The 15576-nt window shown below is 65.8% G+C and overlaps 3 protein-coding genes across 8 annotated transcripts; 1 reads left to right on the forward strand and 2 right to left on the reverse strand.

Annotated features, from left to right (window-relative positions):
* Positions 1-163: 163 nt before the first annotated feature.
* Positions 164-8756, reverse strand: ARHGAP9 (Rho GTPase activating protein 9). 4 transcript variants are annotated; one of them, XM_064474575.1, is made up of 19 exons: positions 8325-8756; positions 6839-7189; positions 6117-6316; positions 5058-5270; positions 4497-4574; positions 4179-4289; positions 4038-4099; positions 3412-3480; positions 3185-3272; positions 2932-3027; positions 2496-2594; positions 2276-2399; positions 2072-2185; positions 1541-1639; positions 1382-1459; positions 1203-1256; positions 977-1111; positions 789-894; positions 164-478 (listed from the first exon to the last, which is right to left on the reverse strand). In XM_064474575.1, the coding sequence occupies exons 1-19, from the start codon at positions 8383-8385 to the stop codon at positions 298-300; spliced, it is 2319 nt and encodes a 772-aa protein (XP_064330645.1). In that variant the 5' UTR covers positions 8386-8756; the 3' UTR covers positions 164-297. The 4 variants fall into 4 exon arrangements, with proteins under 4 accessions (XP_064330645.1, XP_064330646.1, XP_064330643.1 ...); XM_064474576.1 differs by lacking the exon at positions 8325-8756 and adding an exon at positions 7886-8298; XM_064474573.1 differs by lacking the exon at positions 8325-8756 and adding an exon at positions 7326-7847.
* A 121-nt stretch (positions 8757-8877) lies between these two features.
* MARS1 (methionyl-tRNA synthetase 1) lies at positions 8878-14087 on the forward strand. Of its 3 annotated transcripts, XM_064474570.1 has the most exons (22): positions 8878-9025; positions 9149-9239; positions 9318-9396; positions 9476-9610; positions 9778-9853; positions 9943-10115; positions 10211-10323; positions 10468-10584; positions 10688-10891; positions 11051-11252; positions 11358-11432; positions 11519-11689; positions 11778-11873; positions 11963-12080; positions 12325-12538; positions 12618-12749; positions 12845-12949; positions 13024-13207; positions 13315-13386; positions 13491-13517; positions 13646-13729; positions 13826-14087. In XM_064474570.1, the coding sequence occupies exons 1-22, from the start codon at positions 8923-8925 to the stop codon at positions 13976-13978; spliced, it is 2724 nt and encodes a 907-aa protein (XP_064330640.1). In that variant the 5' UTR covers positions 8878-8922; the 3' UTR covers positions 13979-14087. The 3 variants fall into 3 exon arrangements, with proteins under 3 accessions (XP_064330640.1, XP_064330641.1, XP_064330642.1); XM_064474571.1 differs by lacking the exon at positions 13491-13517; XM_064474572.1 differs by lacking the exon at positions 12845-12949.
* On the reverse strand, positions 14042-15564 carry DDIT3 (DNA damage inducible transcript 3). Its single transcript, XM_064474588.1, has 4 exons — positions 15430-15564; positions 14992-15039; positions 14720-14884; positions 14042-14626 (listed from the first exon to the last, which is right to left on the reverse strand). Exons 3-4 carry the CDS (start codon positions 14858-14860, stop codon positions 14219-14221), a joined length of 549 nt encoding a protein of 182 aa, XP_064330658.1. The 5' UTR covers positions 14861-14884; positions 14992-15039; positions 15430-15564; the 3' UTR covers positions 14042-14218.
* Between the last annotated feature and the right edge of the window lie 12 nt (positions 15565-15576).

The following is a 15576-nucleotide window of genomic DNA, read 5'->3' on the forward strand; positions in this document are numbered from 1 at the left end:
ACTGTAATGACCTCTGGAAGATGTATGGGGCATGGAAGGGGGCTGAGGGAAGGGCATTTGGAGGCTGCCATATGCCTGGATGATAGTGTTGTCTGTGGAGGAGATGGGAGGTGGGTGGCTCTCGGTGCCGCAGACCCCCCCCAACCCTGGTCAGAGCAGGAGGTGCTGTCAGTCCCAGAGAAGATGCCTGTTTACTGCAGAGTCAAAGGTACATGGGGCAGGGAGGACTTGGGTGGGATAGGAAGGGGCACTGGTAGCCAGTGCACGCATGCCTGGCTTGGGTGGGGGGGACCAGGCTCAGGAGGGTGCAGGAAAGATGCGGTCAAAGTGTGCCAGCAGCAGCTCCACAGCTTGGTTCTGCTGGGCCATGCCTGCTGCCAGGCTGCCCGGCTCCCGCTCCGGCCGCAGCAGCGTTGGCCCGAACACGATGCCGATGTTCTGGCGTGTCATTCGGTTGACATCTACCCGCTCCATCACCCTGGGGATGCACAGGGTTGGGGGGTGGTCCTATGCACCCCATCCAGCCCTGGTCCTCCCTGCATTACCCTGGGTTTGTACGGGGTTGGGGCGGTCCCATGCCACCACACCCAGCCCTGGTCCTCCCTCCAACACCCCAGGGGGTCCATGTGCCAGGGCTCCATCACTCTGGTAGGGCCTAATCCTGCTCCCCCCGTGGCATACCAGGGCCATCCGATACCCCGCCAGCTACCCCATAGCCCATCCACCTGTGGGGCAGCTCTGGGCCCACCCCGCAGCTTCCCCCAGCCTGGGAGTGGCCCTCCTCTTACCGGCAGAGGTGAGCCAGGAGGTAGCGCAGGGTGGCATAGTTGGCAGGGGGCAGGCTCTGCACCAGTTCAGCCACCCGCTCCACCTGCTCCTGGGGGTCCGGCAGCTCTGGGAGGGAGCCACAGCAGTCAGACACAGTGGCCCCAACCCAGCACCCATAGACATGGGAAGCTCTGCAGGCGGCACTTACTGACAGCTTCAATGAAGGGGTCGAAGAGCCCGTAAGGCACCAGGGGCTCGGGCAGCTCCCGGAAGAAGAGCTTGAGGGCACCGGTCACCACATGGACATCACTCCATTCAGGGTCTGCCAGGCTGAGCCGCTCCTCTGGGAGGAATGGGGAGGGTCAGCTTGTGCCTGGGCCTGCCAAAGCCCCAGCACCACCAGGGCCTGCCCCTGCCCAGCCACCATGGCTGACCTTGGCACAGCTGCTCAGGGAAGACATAGCGCCCGTCTGAGGTCACGGCTCGCTCTGCAGGGACAAAAGAGGGTTCATGGGGGGAGAAGATGCCTTCCCCCATCACTGGCCATGTACTCCAACACAGTTCCCCTGTCCCCACCCAGCACCCCCATTCTGTGCTCCCCCAGGCCCTTCACCCCGGTCCACAGCAAAACGCAGCTTCTGGATCACGGACAGGTTCCCGTTGACCCGGTAGATCCCATCAACGTCAAGGCCTGGGGACAGTGATGGGGGTGAGACATGGTGGGGGAAGTCCATGCCAGCGGTGGGGGTTATGCCAGCTGGGAGGACCCTACCTCTCTCCTCAACGGCCTCCACACACAGCCGGACAAAGCGAGGCACAGTGGTACTCTCCCGCTGGCACAGGGCCTCCAGGCGGCACCCAAACACCTGGTCTGGGAGAGGGCAGTGCTGGGGCAAACAGATGTGGGAGCACTGGGACTCGGCAAGGGGCAAATGGGGCTGGGAGGGACGGGGTACGGGGACCAGGAGGGAATGCTGAGGACTGGGAAGGTGCACAGGGACTGAGGGGGGATTCTGAGACTGGGGAAGTGGGGGACAACAGACACTGGGATCGGGAGGGGGACAGGGACCAGGAGGGGATGCTGGGGCTTGGGAGGGACACTGGGACCAGAGGGTGCACAGGGACTCAGGGCAGGAACACTTGGCGGGGCAAGGGACTGGGACCCATTGGGGACAGGCAGCCAAGGCTCAATGGAGCACTCAGGCACCCACTTTGGGGGCAGAGGGAGGATGTGGGAGGGTTTGGGAGTGTCACAAGGTTGTGGTGGGACTTGGGGGGAGGTCCTGCAGCTGGGGGGCCCCACCTCGAATAAGCCCCTTCTCCTGCAGGCTCTGGAGTGGGGGCCGCTTGACGATGAAGCGCCTCAGCTTACTCTTCACCCGCTTTTTCTCTGAGGCGTTGGGGGTGTGGGGGGCACCTAGGGGCACAGCGGGCCCCGGGGGGCGGTCAAGGGCACAGTGATGCCAGCCCTGAGGCCTGCTCCCTTGCCTTGGTCCCCCAATGCTACCTGGAGTCCCGGCCCCCTCAGTCACCCGTGGTGCCTCATCCTCGTCCCCGCTGAGCTCCACTAGGTCCCCGATGTCCCCCTGGTGCAGCCACCCCACTGGCACATCCACGGGGTTCTCCAGGTCCTGTGGGGGGGTGGAGTAGTGGACAGGGACAGCTGGGGATGCCAACAGGGCTGGGGGCAGCCATGGGGCAATGCCTGCCCCCCTGCAGGCACTCACCAGCCGGCGGATGACCCCCCGGATGGCCCGGGCCCACTCCTGGATGGTGGCCTCTTGGTCTGACTGCAGCAGGAACTCGTTACCGGTCACAGTGCGGAGCTGGTGGGGGGATAACAGGATGGGGGTGGGCAGGGACCCCTGGGGACCTCTACAGGGGCCAGGGAGACCCAGGCACTCCAGGGGTGCTCTGCTCTATCCCCCCTGGGGGGGTCCAGGGGTGCCCCTAACCCAAGGAGGTCCCTACACTGCACCACCATGCCCCAGGGGAGTATGTGAGTGGCACCACTTTGTCCCATTTTGGGGGTTCCTGGACATGCTGGGCTGTGGGGCTGTATTTAGTGGACCCCTGTGATGCCCAGACTCTTATCCCCTCATGCCCTGGGCTGTGCACTTTAGGCATTCCCATATTCCCAGCCTGGAGTCCCACTCCACTCACATGGATGACGTTCTTCTTGCTGGAGAGGTCCCGGGCCCAATCCAGGGCAGCCCCCCGCAAGTCCACGCTGCTCTCGGGGCGGCTACTCACAGGGCACTGGGGGGCACCAGGTGTTACAAGTGCACTGTCCCCCTTGCGTCTCCACAGCACCCTGTATTCCTTCACAGCCCTCTACCCATGCTGCCCCCCCCGTACCTCCCGATGCTCCAGCACTCTCCCACTGTCCCAGCCCACCCCCGTGCCCCCCACTCACCCAGGCAGTGGGTGCCGGCCCCTTGGGCTCCTTGTAGAAGATGAGGCTGTTCCCGGCCAGCACCACCCAGGAGACCCCCCAGCTCTTCCTGGGGGCAGCAGGTGAGGGGCACCCCCAACCCCAGCCAGGGCTGGGGCCAGGTTTGGGTGCCCCCTACCCCAGCAGAGCCCCACACAGGCCTGGGGCACCATTTGGCCACTGCCAGCACCCCAGATCCTCCCTCTCACCTGGCACAGCTGCAAGAGCCTTTGTGTGCCAGGGACATTGCTTGCCTGGGTCCCCTCAGCTGTGAAGAGCTATGGGCCAGGCTGGCACTCCCTCCCTAGACTGGAATGCCCGCCCCCAACTAGCACAGCTCCCCTGCCATAAACTCCCCACCCCAGGCTGGCATGGCCCCCTCAACTTGGCAGAAACCTTCTGCTCACCCCCCCCCGCCCCATCCTGGCATTAACCCCCAGCCCGGCACAGCCCCCTGCACCCGGACCCGCCCTCAGGACCCCAGCCCGCCACAGCCCCCTGCACCCGGACCCGCCCTCAGGACCCCAGCCCGCCACAGCCCCCTGCACCCGGACCCGCCCTCAGGACCCCAGCCCGCCACAGCCCCCTGCACCCGGACCCGCCCTCAGGACCCCAGCCCGCCACAGCCCCCTGCACCCGGACCCGCCCTCAGGACCCCAGCCCGGCACAGCCCCCTGCACCCGGACCCGCCCTCAGGACCCCAGCCCGGCACAGCCCCCTGCACCCGGACCCGCCCTCAGGACCCCAGCCCGCCACAGCCCCCTGCACCCGGACCCGCCCTCAGGACCCCAGCCCGCCACAGCCCCCTGCACCCGGACCCGTCCCCGGCCCGCACCTGAGCTTCCTTCCCCCCTCAGCGATCTTGGTCCTGTTGAGCTGCCCGGCCTTCTGCACCTCCTGTGAGTACACGGTCAGTGCTGCCCGGTCCCCTAGCGCCGCTCAGCCCGCGGACACTCCCCGTCCCGGCGTAACTCACGTTGGGCAGGGCGGGGGCGCAGGGCCGGGGCTTGGCTGTGGTCAGGGCGGGCTGGGGGGCGGCTGCCCGGTCCTCCATGCTGCAGTGCTCAAGGGTCTGGCCATGGCTTACCTGCGGTGGGGGGACAGTGTGGGCAGCACAGCCCAGGCCCTCCCTGGTGCCCCTATACCCTTCTCAGTGTCCTCCACTATCCATCCATGCCTTGACCCCCTCCCGTGCCACCCAGTGCCCCCCCATTCTCCCTCCTCTCCAGCTCCCTCCCATCCTTCCCCCTCCCTGTGCCTCTGCCCCCCTCAAAGCCCTTGTCCCCCAGCTCACAGTGCCACTGGGGACCCCGGCTTCCCTGGAACTCCAGCATGTGGTGGTCCTGAGGGGCTCAGTAGGGGGGGTCAGGCCCTGCAGGGGACATGGATCAGCCTCAGGGGTTGGTATGGCCAGGATCCCCAGGACTGGGCCGTCCACAGCAATTAGCGCTGGCAGTGCCAGCCACCCAGTGGGGCTGCGCCAGGGACAAGGTGGGGCAGTGAGGGGGGCCTGGAGGGTTCTGAGGGAGTCAGGTGGGGCGGTAGTGGGGCCACATGGAGAGGGTGGGAAGGAAATATTGGGGGGATAAATTGGGAGTATTGATGAGTCACAGGGGCCACTGTGGAAGGCAAAAGGTGGGGGCAGGAGGGCGATATAGTGGACATTGGGGGACACGGGGGACACGATGCGTGGGCATTGGTGGGGACACTTTGGGGGCATGGGGAGTATGGAGGACAGTGGGATGGATGCTGGCGGGGAAGTGGGGGGGACGGGGGGGCATGGGGGTGTGCAGATACAGCTGGCGGGGAGGCTGCCAGGTCCCCAGTACTCCCCAGGGCTGCCCTCCATGCCTACCGCTTCCCGGTGCCGCCGGGGGGGTTTCCAGGAGGTTGTGCCCGTCTGGGGGTTGTAGAAGAAGCTGCGACCGGTGCTGGGGTCCAAGTGACGCTCCCAGGACCCCAAAATCTGGAGGGGGGGCCCGGCTGGCGCTGGGGGCTCAGCCTGGCCCCCGGCCCGCTGCAGCTCCTCTACGTTGCAGTAGATCATGGCGGCTCCCCGGGGGGACACCTTGGGGGACAGATCCTAGACTGGGTGTGGGGCATATGGACAATGCCCATAGTGTACCCCCAGCCCCATGCTGTGCCTCCCCTGCCCCGCCCCCAGCCTCATCCCCTGCCCAGCCTTAGCAGTATCCAGTGTCCCCTTGCCCTGCCCCAGCCCCCCGCGTTCTCCCCGCAACCTGCTCAGCCCGGATCAGGGTTTTGCAATCCCTCCCCGAGAGCCGTTTGCCGCCATCGCTCCCCCCGCCCCCTCCGGCAGCCCTGACATCACCCCCCCACCTCCGGTGCTCCCCCGGCCCGGGCACGGCGCCCCGCTCCCACCTGCGGCCCCGCAGCACTGGCCTCCCTTGTCCTCCCCCCGACCCTGCTGCGGGCGGTGCGGCCCCCCGGCCCCCCCGCCGCACTTCCTCCGCTGCCCCACGGCGACGAGGAAGCGGCGGCTGCGAGGGCGGGGTTGGAGGGTGCTGGGGTGCAGGGGGGGTGGGGGGGTGTAGGGAGTGGATCAGAGGTACGAAGTTTGGGGGTGGAGGTGGGTGATGCAGAGGGTGAACCTGGAGGGTGCAGAAGGTGTGAGGTTGGGGGATGCAGAAGGTGCAGATGGGTGATGCAGGAGCATGAGGTTGGGGGATGCAGGTGGGTGGTATATTAGGGTGAGGTTGGGGTGTGCAGGAGGTGCAGGGGGGTGATGCAGGAGGGTGTAGGGGTACAGGGAGGGGACACAGGTTGGAGATGCAGGGTGCGGGTTGAAGGAAGGAGGGTGCAAACGCTGGGGTGTGTGTGGGGATAGGGAGCACTGGTGAGGCTGCAGGAGCTTGGAGGGGTGTCCTCTGGGGGCCACCTGGCTCCCACTCACCCCAGTGCTCTGGGCCAGCAGCTCCTGCTGGGACTGGCACCATGGCAGGGCTGGGGAGGGGGTGGGCAGGGCCCCCTCTGCCAGCTGGCTTGTGCTAATGCAGCGGCCCACAGGGCAGGTGCGGGTCAGCGTGGCCTCTGGTGGGGGGGGTGGGGGTGGGCCACGAAGGTCCTCCAGTGAGTGGTACTGTGGTGGAAGGCCTGGGGGAAGAAAGGATGTTAGCCACCAGCCCAAAATGATGCTCCGGGTTACAGGTGGGTGGTAGAGAGCCCCACCCCTGGGCCCCAACCCTGTTTTGCCCAGTGCCGCCCTGCTGCCAGCACTGTTAGCCCCATGTCCCTGGTGTCTCCCAGTGCTGGCAGTCCTGTGCCCCTTCCACCTGCACTCTCAGTCCTTTGGTCCCCATCGTCCCTCACAGGTGTCTCCCAGCGCTATGCCCTCAATGGGTCCTCCAGCCCTTTCCCCCCAGTGCCCCCTTATCCTGCACCCTTAGTGTCCCCAGCCCCAGAGCCCTGATCTTCCCCCAGCCTTGTGCACCCAGACCCACAGCCCAGGACTCCCAGTGGTGTGTCTCCCAGCCTTGTACATCTAGTGTCCCTTCATCCTATGCCCCCAACTGCTTGCCCCCACCTCAGTGCCCCGTGGCTCCATTCTCCTAGTGTCCTGCCATCCTGTGTCTCCCTGCCCCATGGCCCCAGCATGTGCCCCCCAGCTCTGCTCACCCGTGCCCACTGGACGGCTGGGGGGCAGTGTGCTCCGTCTCCCGGTGTCACCAGGGTCCAGCTCAGCCACGTAGGTAGCAGGGACGAAGAAGGGCCGAGCCCAGCGGGGCTCACTAGCCCGTCTCACCTGCCACCAGTCCTCGTTGGCTTTGTGGAGCAGCAGGAACTGCTCACCAGCAGCTATGGCCACATGCCGCCCATCCTCAGCACGGTACGTGTAGTTGTAGAGGGCACGCAGCACCACAGCCGGCTCGGTGCGCCGCCACCGGTGGCCCTCCAGCCGCCACCGCCCTGCCAACATCCTCACCCAGCTCGGGGCGCCTGGGCACACTACAGCCTGGCCCTCACCGTCTGCAGGGCACAGGACTTGGGTCAGGATGGAGGTGCCTGATGTGCCATGGCTGGCATGGCCCCAGGCTGTGGTGGAAGGGGGCTGAGCAGTGCCACGGATGGCAGCAGGGACCCTGCCTACAGGGCCAGGACTCACCAGACAACGTTGTGCCCCATGGCCATGCTGCATCCCACAGAATGTGCTCCACGGCCACGGCAATGCCCCCTGGCCAGGCTGTGTCCCATGGCCATGAATTCCCCCCAGCCATGGCAATGCCCCATGGCAATCCTGTCCACAAGCAGTGGAGGGACCACATGCTGCCCCAGTTCCTGGTCCTGGGGGAGCCAATGCCTGGCACTGGGGTACAGGGGACTGGGGGGACCAGAGAGGCTGGGGGTGCTGGCGCAGCCAGGGCTCAGGGACCCACAGGAAACCCAGCAGCTGCTGCAGCAGGAAGCAGCGAGGCTGCGGCTTCCTCATGCCACCCAGCACGGGGCTGGGGGTGGTGCTGGGGGGCTTCAGCTCCACGGCTCCATGGACTCCGGTCCCCTGGTCCCCATCTCACAGCCCTGCAGTTCCCCATCCCTGGTCCCTGTCCCAAGGCCCCCTGCCCCATATTCCTTGGTCCTCAGCCCTACAGCCTTAGGCTCCCAGAGCCCCAGCTCCATGGCCCTACAGCCCCCAAACTTGTCCCCCCAGCTAAGAGATCCACTCACCATCTTTGGGGCACCACTGTGGTTGGCAGGAACTGATGCCAGGACAGAGGGGTGGCAGGGGCTGCCATGGGGTGGAAGTGGAGGACCCTGGTGTCCCGCACGCACCCAGGCAGCAGAGCACCCACGGGGTGCAGGGGTTAGAGCCCGCAGCCCTGCTCGGCCCTAAGCGCCTCTCAGCTCCGTGCTGCCGGGAGGGGTCAGAAGTGGGGAGGCGGGGCAATTGGGGTAATCTCACTCCCCCGGCGTGGGGGGGAGCAAATCAGCTTTGCCACAGGGGAGGACCCCAGCCCGGCTGTGTCTCACCCCGTTCCCGAACGCCGCCCCCGCTTCCCGTCGCTCTTTCTGCCCCACCGGTCCCCGGGGCACCGGCGGGGGGCGGGGCTCGCGGCTCACAGGGCTGCGCCTGCCCCCCCAGTGCCCCCCCCCCCCCCCGCCCCACCTGGTCGTGCCTGGGTCGGGCCAGCCGCGGCGGCGGCAGCGGGGACACCTCCCCGGGCCATGTGACAGGGCGAGACGGGGCGCTCCGGGGCGGGACGGGAGAGCGGCGGGTCTGCCGGGAAGGGGGAGCGCCCCGGTGGGAGCGGGCACTCGAACGCCGGGGTCCCGCAAGCGGCGGGGGGGGGCTGCTGCGCAGGCAGTGCGGGGACGGGCGGGGGAGCGCCCCGCTCCACGGCAGGGCCCGCGCCTGGGTGGGGGAGAGAGAAGCAGGATACGGGGGGGGGGGTCGGGGGGGGCTCGTGTGACGTGGAGCGCCGTGCTGCCGGGCGGCTTCGGCACCGGCCCGTGGCACCGGGGCCCCGCTGCGCGGCGGGAGCGGAGGACGCTGCCGTGCGGCCCCGCCCGGCGGCCGTAGCAGCCCCTGCGAGCCGGCTCCCGTGTCGTCACGGCGACAGCGCCGGCGGCGCTCTCGCGAGAGTTTGGGCGGGAGGGCGCGGGCCGCTGCCGCGCGGGGCATTGTGGGGGCTGTAGTGCGGCGGCGGCGGGTCGCTGGGTCCCGGCGTGCCCCGCGCGCGGCCCCGTTGCATCAGCGCGCGGCCATGCGGCTGCGGCTGGCGGCGGGCGGGCCCGCCGCGCTGAAGGTGCTGGCAGCTGCCGGGGCCGCCGCCGCCCCGGTGCGGCTCGACTGGAACGACCCCTTAGGTGAGACCGCCGCGGCGGTGGCTGCCGCGATCCCCTCCCCTCGGCGGCAGGGACCTGCCCACACCGGCCCCGGTGATCCACCCGCCTCGGCGGGGGCTGACGGGCCCGCTCCCCCCCCTGCAGAGCGGCCCCTCGCCCCGCTGAGTCCCCCGTGGGTGCCCGCCCTGGAGCTGGACAGTGGCACCGTCCTCTTCTCCCCCAACGCCATCTGCCAGTGAGTACCGAGTACCGGGGGGGCGGGGGGGCGGCCCCACAGCCTCCAGTTTTGCCCTCCCCTCCTCAAACCCCCCAGGTTCTTCTTCCTGGCCGGCGGGGAGGAGCCCACCGACCTCACCAACCAGTGGCTGGAGTGGGAGGCCACTGAGCTGCAGGTGGGTGCCTCAGGGTGTGGCGGCTTCTCTGCCTCGCAGCGCCCGGCCTGCCTGACCCCTTCTGTCTGTCTGCTCCCAGCCGGCCGCCTCAGCTGCCCTGTATGCGCAGCTGGTGCACGGCAAGAAAGGGCTGGAGGCAGTGGAGGCCCTGGGGAAGTTGCTGGCCCACATAGAGCAGAACTTGTCTAGGAGAGGCACTCCCTACCTCGCTGGGGTGAGTGGGACTGGGAGGTGGGGGGAGCCCTGCTCCCTGGGGGAGACCACTGGTGGGGGCTGGGCCCTGCTCCCTGCAGAACTGAGCTTGCTGCTGCCTGCCTGGAGACAGAGCCCTAAGCTTGGGTTGAGGCTTCCTCGAGGCCTGACTCTGCTTCTCTGGCCCAGGACACCAAGTCAGTGGCTGATGTGGTTGTGTGGGGTACCTTGTTTCCTGTCCTCCAGGATGAGACCAGCCTGCCAAGTAAGAATGAAGTAGGAGTACTGAGGGGGAGTGTTCCTTGTGTTCCTATGTCTGTAAGAGTCATGCTACTCTCTCTCATGTCCCCCAAGCTGAGCTACAGCAGCTGAGGATGTGGTTCCGGAGCATGACGCTCTCAGAGGCCTGCAGGAAAGCTGCTGACTCTGTTCTGATGCCCAGGGCACTGCTGGAGTTCAAGTCCTACCTGCAGAAGCAGCCTCCGCCCTCCCTGGCCATGGAGAGAGCCACCAGTAACGAGCCCGAGGTACAGCCCTGGCCCAGCAATGGGCCCCTGTGGGGCCCCTGTGGGGCTCTGGCAACAGGCATGCAGACCCTCACTGGGACCAGCCTTCCCTGCAGGAGGAAGAAGGTTCTGAGCGTGCCCTGACAGAGGAGGAAATCACAGCTGCTGCAGATGCCTGGGCCCATGGTGCTGCAGGACTGCCCAAGCCCTGGCAGCCTCAGAAACCTGTGTGAGTCCCAAGATGACAGCAGGGCTGGCTGCCCCAGAGCTCCGAGGGGCCTGGCTGAGGCTCCCAGGTTGATGCCGCATTGTTCTAAGGTGGGGTGGCCCTGTTGCTCTTTGTGCCTGCTCTGACTGCCCCTGTGCATGCCAGGCTGCCAGTGGAGGGCATGAGGAATGTCCTGATAACCAGCGCTCTGCCCTATGTGAACAACGTGCCCCACCTTGGCAACATCATTGGCTGTGTCCTCAGTGCTGACACCTTTGCCAGGTGAGACCCAGCTGCAGGAAAGCTCCCAGGTGCCAGGGGATCATTGTGGGGGGGCTGTACTGCCCCCAACACCTGCACGGGTGTCACAGGTCCCTGCCTGCAGGTATTGCCGCCTGCGGAACTGGAACACGCTGTATGTGTGTGGCACAGACGAGTACGGCACAGCCACTGAGACCAAGGCAGTGGAAGAGGGGCTGACACCCCAGGAGATTTGCAACAAGTACAATGCCATCCATGCGGACATCTACCGCTGGTTTGACATCTCCTTTGACTACTTTGGCCGCACCACCACACCATACCAGACCATGTGAGCGGCTGCATCCTCCAGGGGCTCAGATGGAGGAACTGGTGCTGGGGAATGTTGGAGGGAACCCCGGCGGACCTGGCTGAGGGTGCTCTTTGGCTCTCCAAGGATTTCCTGGCTGCTGATGGGGGCTGCCCCACTCCTCTTCCTCTCCTGTCCCAGGATTGCCCAGGACATCTTCCAGCGCCTGCTGGCCCGTGGTTTCCTGCTGCAAGACACTGTGGAGCAGCTGCGATGTGAGGACTGCCAGCGGTTCCTGGCTGACCGCTTTGTGGAGGGCACCTGCCCCTTCTGCAGCTATGAGGAGGCACGGGGGGACCAATGTGACAAATGTGGCAAACTCATCAATGCTGTGGAGCTGAAGGTGGGACAGGATCCCTCTGGGCATCACCCCACAATCCCCCTGCTCTGCCTGGGACCCCCAGCCTTGTCCTGGGCTCCCTCAAACCCATGTTTTTCCTTCTGACAGAATCCGCAGTGCAAGCTCTGCAAGGGCATCCCTGTGGTGAAACCCACTCAACACCTCTTCCTGGATCTACCCAAGGTGAGCTTCATCCCTGGGGGAGTGGGGAGGGGAGGGGATGGGGCACCCCCTGATACCACTGGCCATCCCCATGTATTCCCCTGCAGCTGGAGGAGCGGCTGGAGCCCTGGCTGGAGCAGTCGTGGGCCACAGGGGACTGGACGGCCAATGCTCGCTACATCACTCGCTCCTGGATCCGGGACGGGCTCAAACCCCGCTGCATTACTCGTGACCTCAGGTGGGGCACACCTGTACCCCTTGATGGCTTCCGTGACAAGGTGGGTCCCACCTGGCCCTTTGTTTGCAGTGTCTGTCCCCACGTGCCCTGCCTGGGAGTCCCCAGCTCATGTATCACTCTCCCCCCAGGTTTTTTATGTGTGGTTTGATGCTCCCATTGGCTACTTGTCCATTACAGCCAACTACACTGACCAGTGGGAGAGGTGGTGGAAGAACCCACAGCAGGTATGAGCCTGGCGCTGCTGCAGGGTGGAGGCAGGGACAGAGCTGGATGCTGGGGTCCACTGATGTGTGTCCCCCCCTCTGTCTACCAGGTTGAGCTCTACAATTTCATGGCCAAGGACAATGTCCCTTTCCACAGTGTCATATTCCCCTGCTCACTCCTGGGTGCTGAGGACAACTACACACTGGTGAACCACCTCATTGCTACAGGTACTGTGCGGTCACCAGGGATCGGGGGGGTCTCCACACTTTCCTGCTTTCTCTCAGTGCTGGGAACAGTCCAGTCTGTCCTGCACAGGCATAGAACTGTGTCTACCCTCCTTGACTTGGAAGCCCCTTTGAGCTCGGTGTGAGTCTATGAGCACTTTGACAGTGTTGTGGGGCTCTTCCCTGCCTGGGAGAGTGCCGGACCCATGCTTGGGCCCCATGGTGGTCTTTCTCCTGCCCTCCCCAGAGTACCTGAACTACGAGGATGGGAAGTTTTCCAAGAGCCGGGGTGTGGGAGTGTTCGGGGACATGGCCAAGGATACAGGCATCCCTGCGGACATCTGGCGCTTCTACCTGCTGTATGTGCGGCCCGAAGGGCAAGACAGTGCCTTTTCCTGGAGCGACCTCATGCTCAAGAACAACTCAGAGCTGCTGAACAACCTGGGCAACTTCATCAACAGGTTCTGGGGGATGCTGGTGGTGGCAGGGGCCATCTCTGTCCCCAGGCTGTGCTCATGCCTACTCCACCTCTGTTCCCAGAGCTGGCATGTTTGTGTGCAAGTTCTTTGGTGGTGCTGTCCCCAACATGATCCTGACACTGGATGACAAGCGGCTCTTGGCCCATGTCACCCTGGAGCTGCGCCAGTACCACCAGCTGCTGGAGAAAGTGCGGTGGGTAGCTGAAATCCTGGGGCTGAATTGTGAGGGTGGGAAGGCAGACACCTGACCTACAGCAGGTGCTCAGCCCCCCCGTACCCCTCCACCAGCATCCGTGATGCCCTGAGATGTATCCTTAGCATCTCTCGCCATGGCAATCAGTACATCCAGGCGAACGAGCCCTGGAAGCGGATCAAGGGGGATGAAAAGGACAGGTAGGGACAGATGGGGAGCTGGGCAGGGGGCAAGTCTGGGAGCTGGCATTGATGGGAGGTTTCCTGCCCCACAGGCAGCGTGCAAGCACAGTGACTGGCATAGCAGTGAACATGGCTTCCATGCTGGCTGTACTGTTACAGCCCTACATGCCTGGTGTCAGCTTGGCCATCCAGGAGCAGCTTTGCATCCCCCCGGACTGCTTCGTCATGAGCCACAATTTCACCTGCACCCTGCCCCCTGGGCATCGCATTGGCACTGTAGGTGTGGGGGAGTGGGAAGGCGGGCTGTGCCCCTCCAGGCAGTGCATGGGTGCCACTGGGGGTGCTGGCCCTGCAGGGATGACCCTTTTTCTTCCTGGATCCAGGTGAGCCCCCTTTTCCAGAAGCTGGAGAATGACCAGGTTGAGGCCCTGCGCAAGCACTTTGGTGGAGGGCAGGTGAGCAGGGGCTGCAGTGCCCCTGCAGCTCTCCCACCTTGGGCACCTCCTAGCCGCTCCACCTCTGCTTTCTGTCCCTTCTTACTTGCTGTCTCCTTTCCCAGCCTGAAAACCTTGCTGTAGAGCCCCAGGTAACTCCCTGGCACTGTCTCAGGGGTGCTACAGCAACCCACCCCTCTCCAGCGTGAGAGTGGCAGGTGCAGAGCTCTGCCCCTGTGGACTGGGAGCAGAACTCACACTTACTTCTGGCCTTCCACAGGCCAAACAGACCCCTCCAGCCTCAGAACCTGCTCCAGGTGACCCCCAGCTGATCCAAGAGCTGACAGAGGAGGTGGCCAAGCAGGTGAGTGGCAGGGGTGTATATGTGGTGTCTAGCCCTGTCTTGCCCTTTCCTCCCCCAGCCGCCCTTATCACCTCCCACCCCCCCCACCTGCCCCAGGGCAACCATGTACGGCAGCTGAAGGCCAACAAGGCAGAGAAAGCCCAGGTCGATGCAGAGGTGGCCAGGCTGCTGGAGCTGAAACAGCAGCTGGCACTAGCGGAAGGCAAAAGCCCCAAAGGAGCTGTGCCCAAGGGGAAGCGGAAGAAGTAGCATCTGGCTCCCCTGTGCTGGGGAGCAACCCCAGTGCTACCCAGAGACTCGACTGGGCTGTACTGGTGGTTACATGCATGTAATAAAATGCAAAAACTGTACAATTGCATATGGAAGTGGTGCCCTCCCTATGGCATCAGTCTATGCCAGCGGGGCAGTGCCCCTCCAGTTCATGTCCACCCCCCGGTCCACAGGGGCAGCAGAGTCCTTGCCCCACAGACTGCAGGGCAGCGTTGGTGCCTAAGCACAGCGGAGGTTCACAATGCGGTCAATGAGGGCTGCCCGTGTGCGCTCCACCTCTGCACTGAGCTGCCGGATCTCTTCCCGGAGCTGCTCGTTGCGGGCTGTCAGCTCCAGCACCCGCTGCTCATTCGCCCACTCCCGGCGCTTGGCCAAGTCCCTGCTTGCCACCATGCCACTGCACCTCTTCCTCTTCACCCCACGCCCTGCAGCTGCCCCCGCCTCATTCTCTTCTGTGCCCAGCTGGGGTGGGGAGCTCCAGCTAGAGGCAGAGCCCAGCACTCCCGCTGGCTCCGTGCCAGATGTGTGCTCTGGTCCCAGCAGCTCAGCAGTCAGGGCAGCATCTGGGTTGCAGCCCTCTGGGCCACTGCCAGCCCCCTCTGTGTCCCACAGTGGAGCAAGCTCTGCCTGCAGGGAGAGAGGAGTCGTCAGGCCCAGACACCCCCTGCCCTATTCCCCCCCCCCCCCCCGCCCCGGGGTGTTCCTGGCCCCTCAGCTCACCTGCTCAGCCCCCCAGGGTGGGGAGGGCCCGCTGGGCTCTGCTGCTGCCAGCACCTCCTGCAGGTCCTGGTACCAGGCTTCCAGCTCCCAGCTGGGCAGGGCACCAGTGGGTCCCCCTGCAGGCAGCCCCTCCGCTGCCATGGTCACCTCCGGGCCAGTGCCGCGCTGTGGGGAGCAGTGAGTCAGGCCGGGACTCGCGGCGCCGGGGTACTGCTCCCTGCAGGGGGGGCCGGCCCCGACAGCCCCAGGGTGCCACCCCAGCCCCTTCTTACCTGCTCTCAGGTGTGGTGGTCGACAAGGACGCACTTCCTCCTGGAAGCCTGGGGAGGGAGGGGAGCAGGGTCAGCATCCGCCCCCACCATGGCGGCACAGCAAGTGGAGAATTCCCGGGGGTCGGAGCCCCTGCCCCACTCTCTGGGGTGCCGCCAGCTCGGGGAACGAGGGAGCTGCGACCCGGGTACAGTGCCCCACAGCCCCGCACCAGGGGGTGCTGCGCCCCGAGCACCGTTCTCAGACAAGGGCGGCCTGCGAGGTCTCCGGCAGCCCCACTGTCCCGACTGGGACCCCGACTGGGACCCCGACTGGGACCCCGACTGGGACCCCGACTGGGACCCCGACTGGGACCCCGACTGGGACCCCGACTGGGACCCCGACTGGCCGAACGCCTCAGTCTCGGCCTCCCTCCACCCCCAGCCCGGCTCCACGCGCACCTTCCTAGGCGTCCCCGGCTCCCCACGGCCCCGGCCCAAGCGCTGCCCCACGGTCATCCTCGCCCGCATCGCCTCGCACCGCTCAGCTCCCACTAATGCCGCCGCCCGCACCCCTTTTAAGGGTCCTGGCGTGACGCAACGCTCGCG

This window comes from Phalacrocorax carbo, chromosome 27 (genome assembly GCF_963921805.1).
Source record: "Phalacrocorax carbo chromosome 27, bPhaCar2.1, whole genome shotgun sequence".
In the NCBI taxonomy this organism is placed as follows: Eukaryota; Metazoa; Chordata; class Aves; order Suliformes; family Phalacrocoracidae; genus Phalacrocorax; species Phalacrocorax carbo.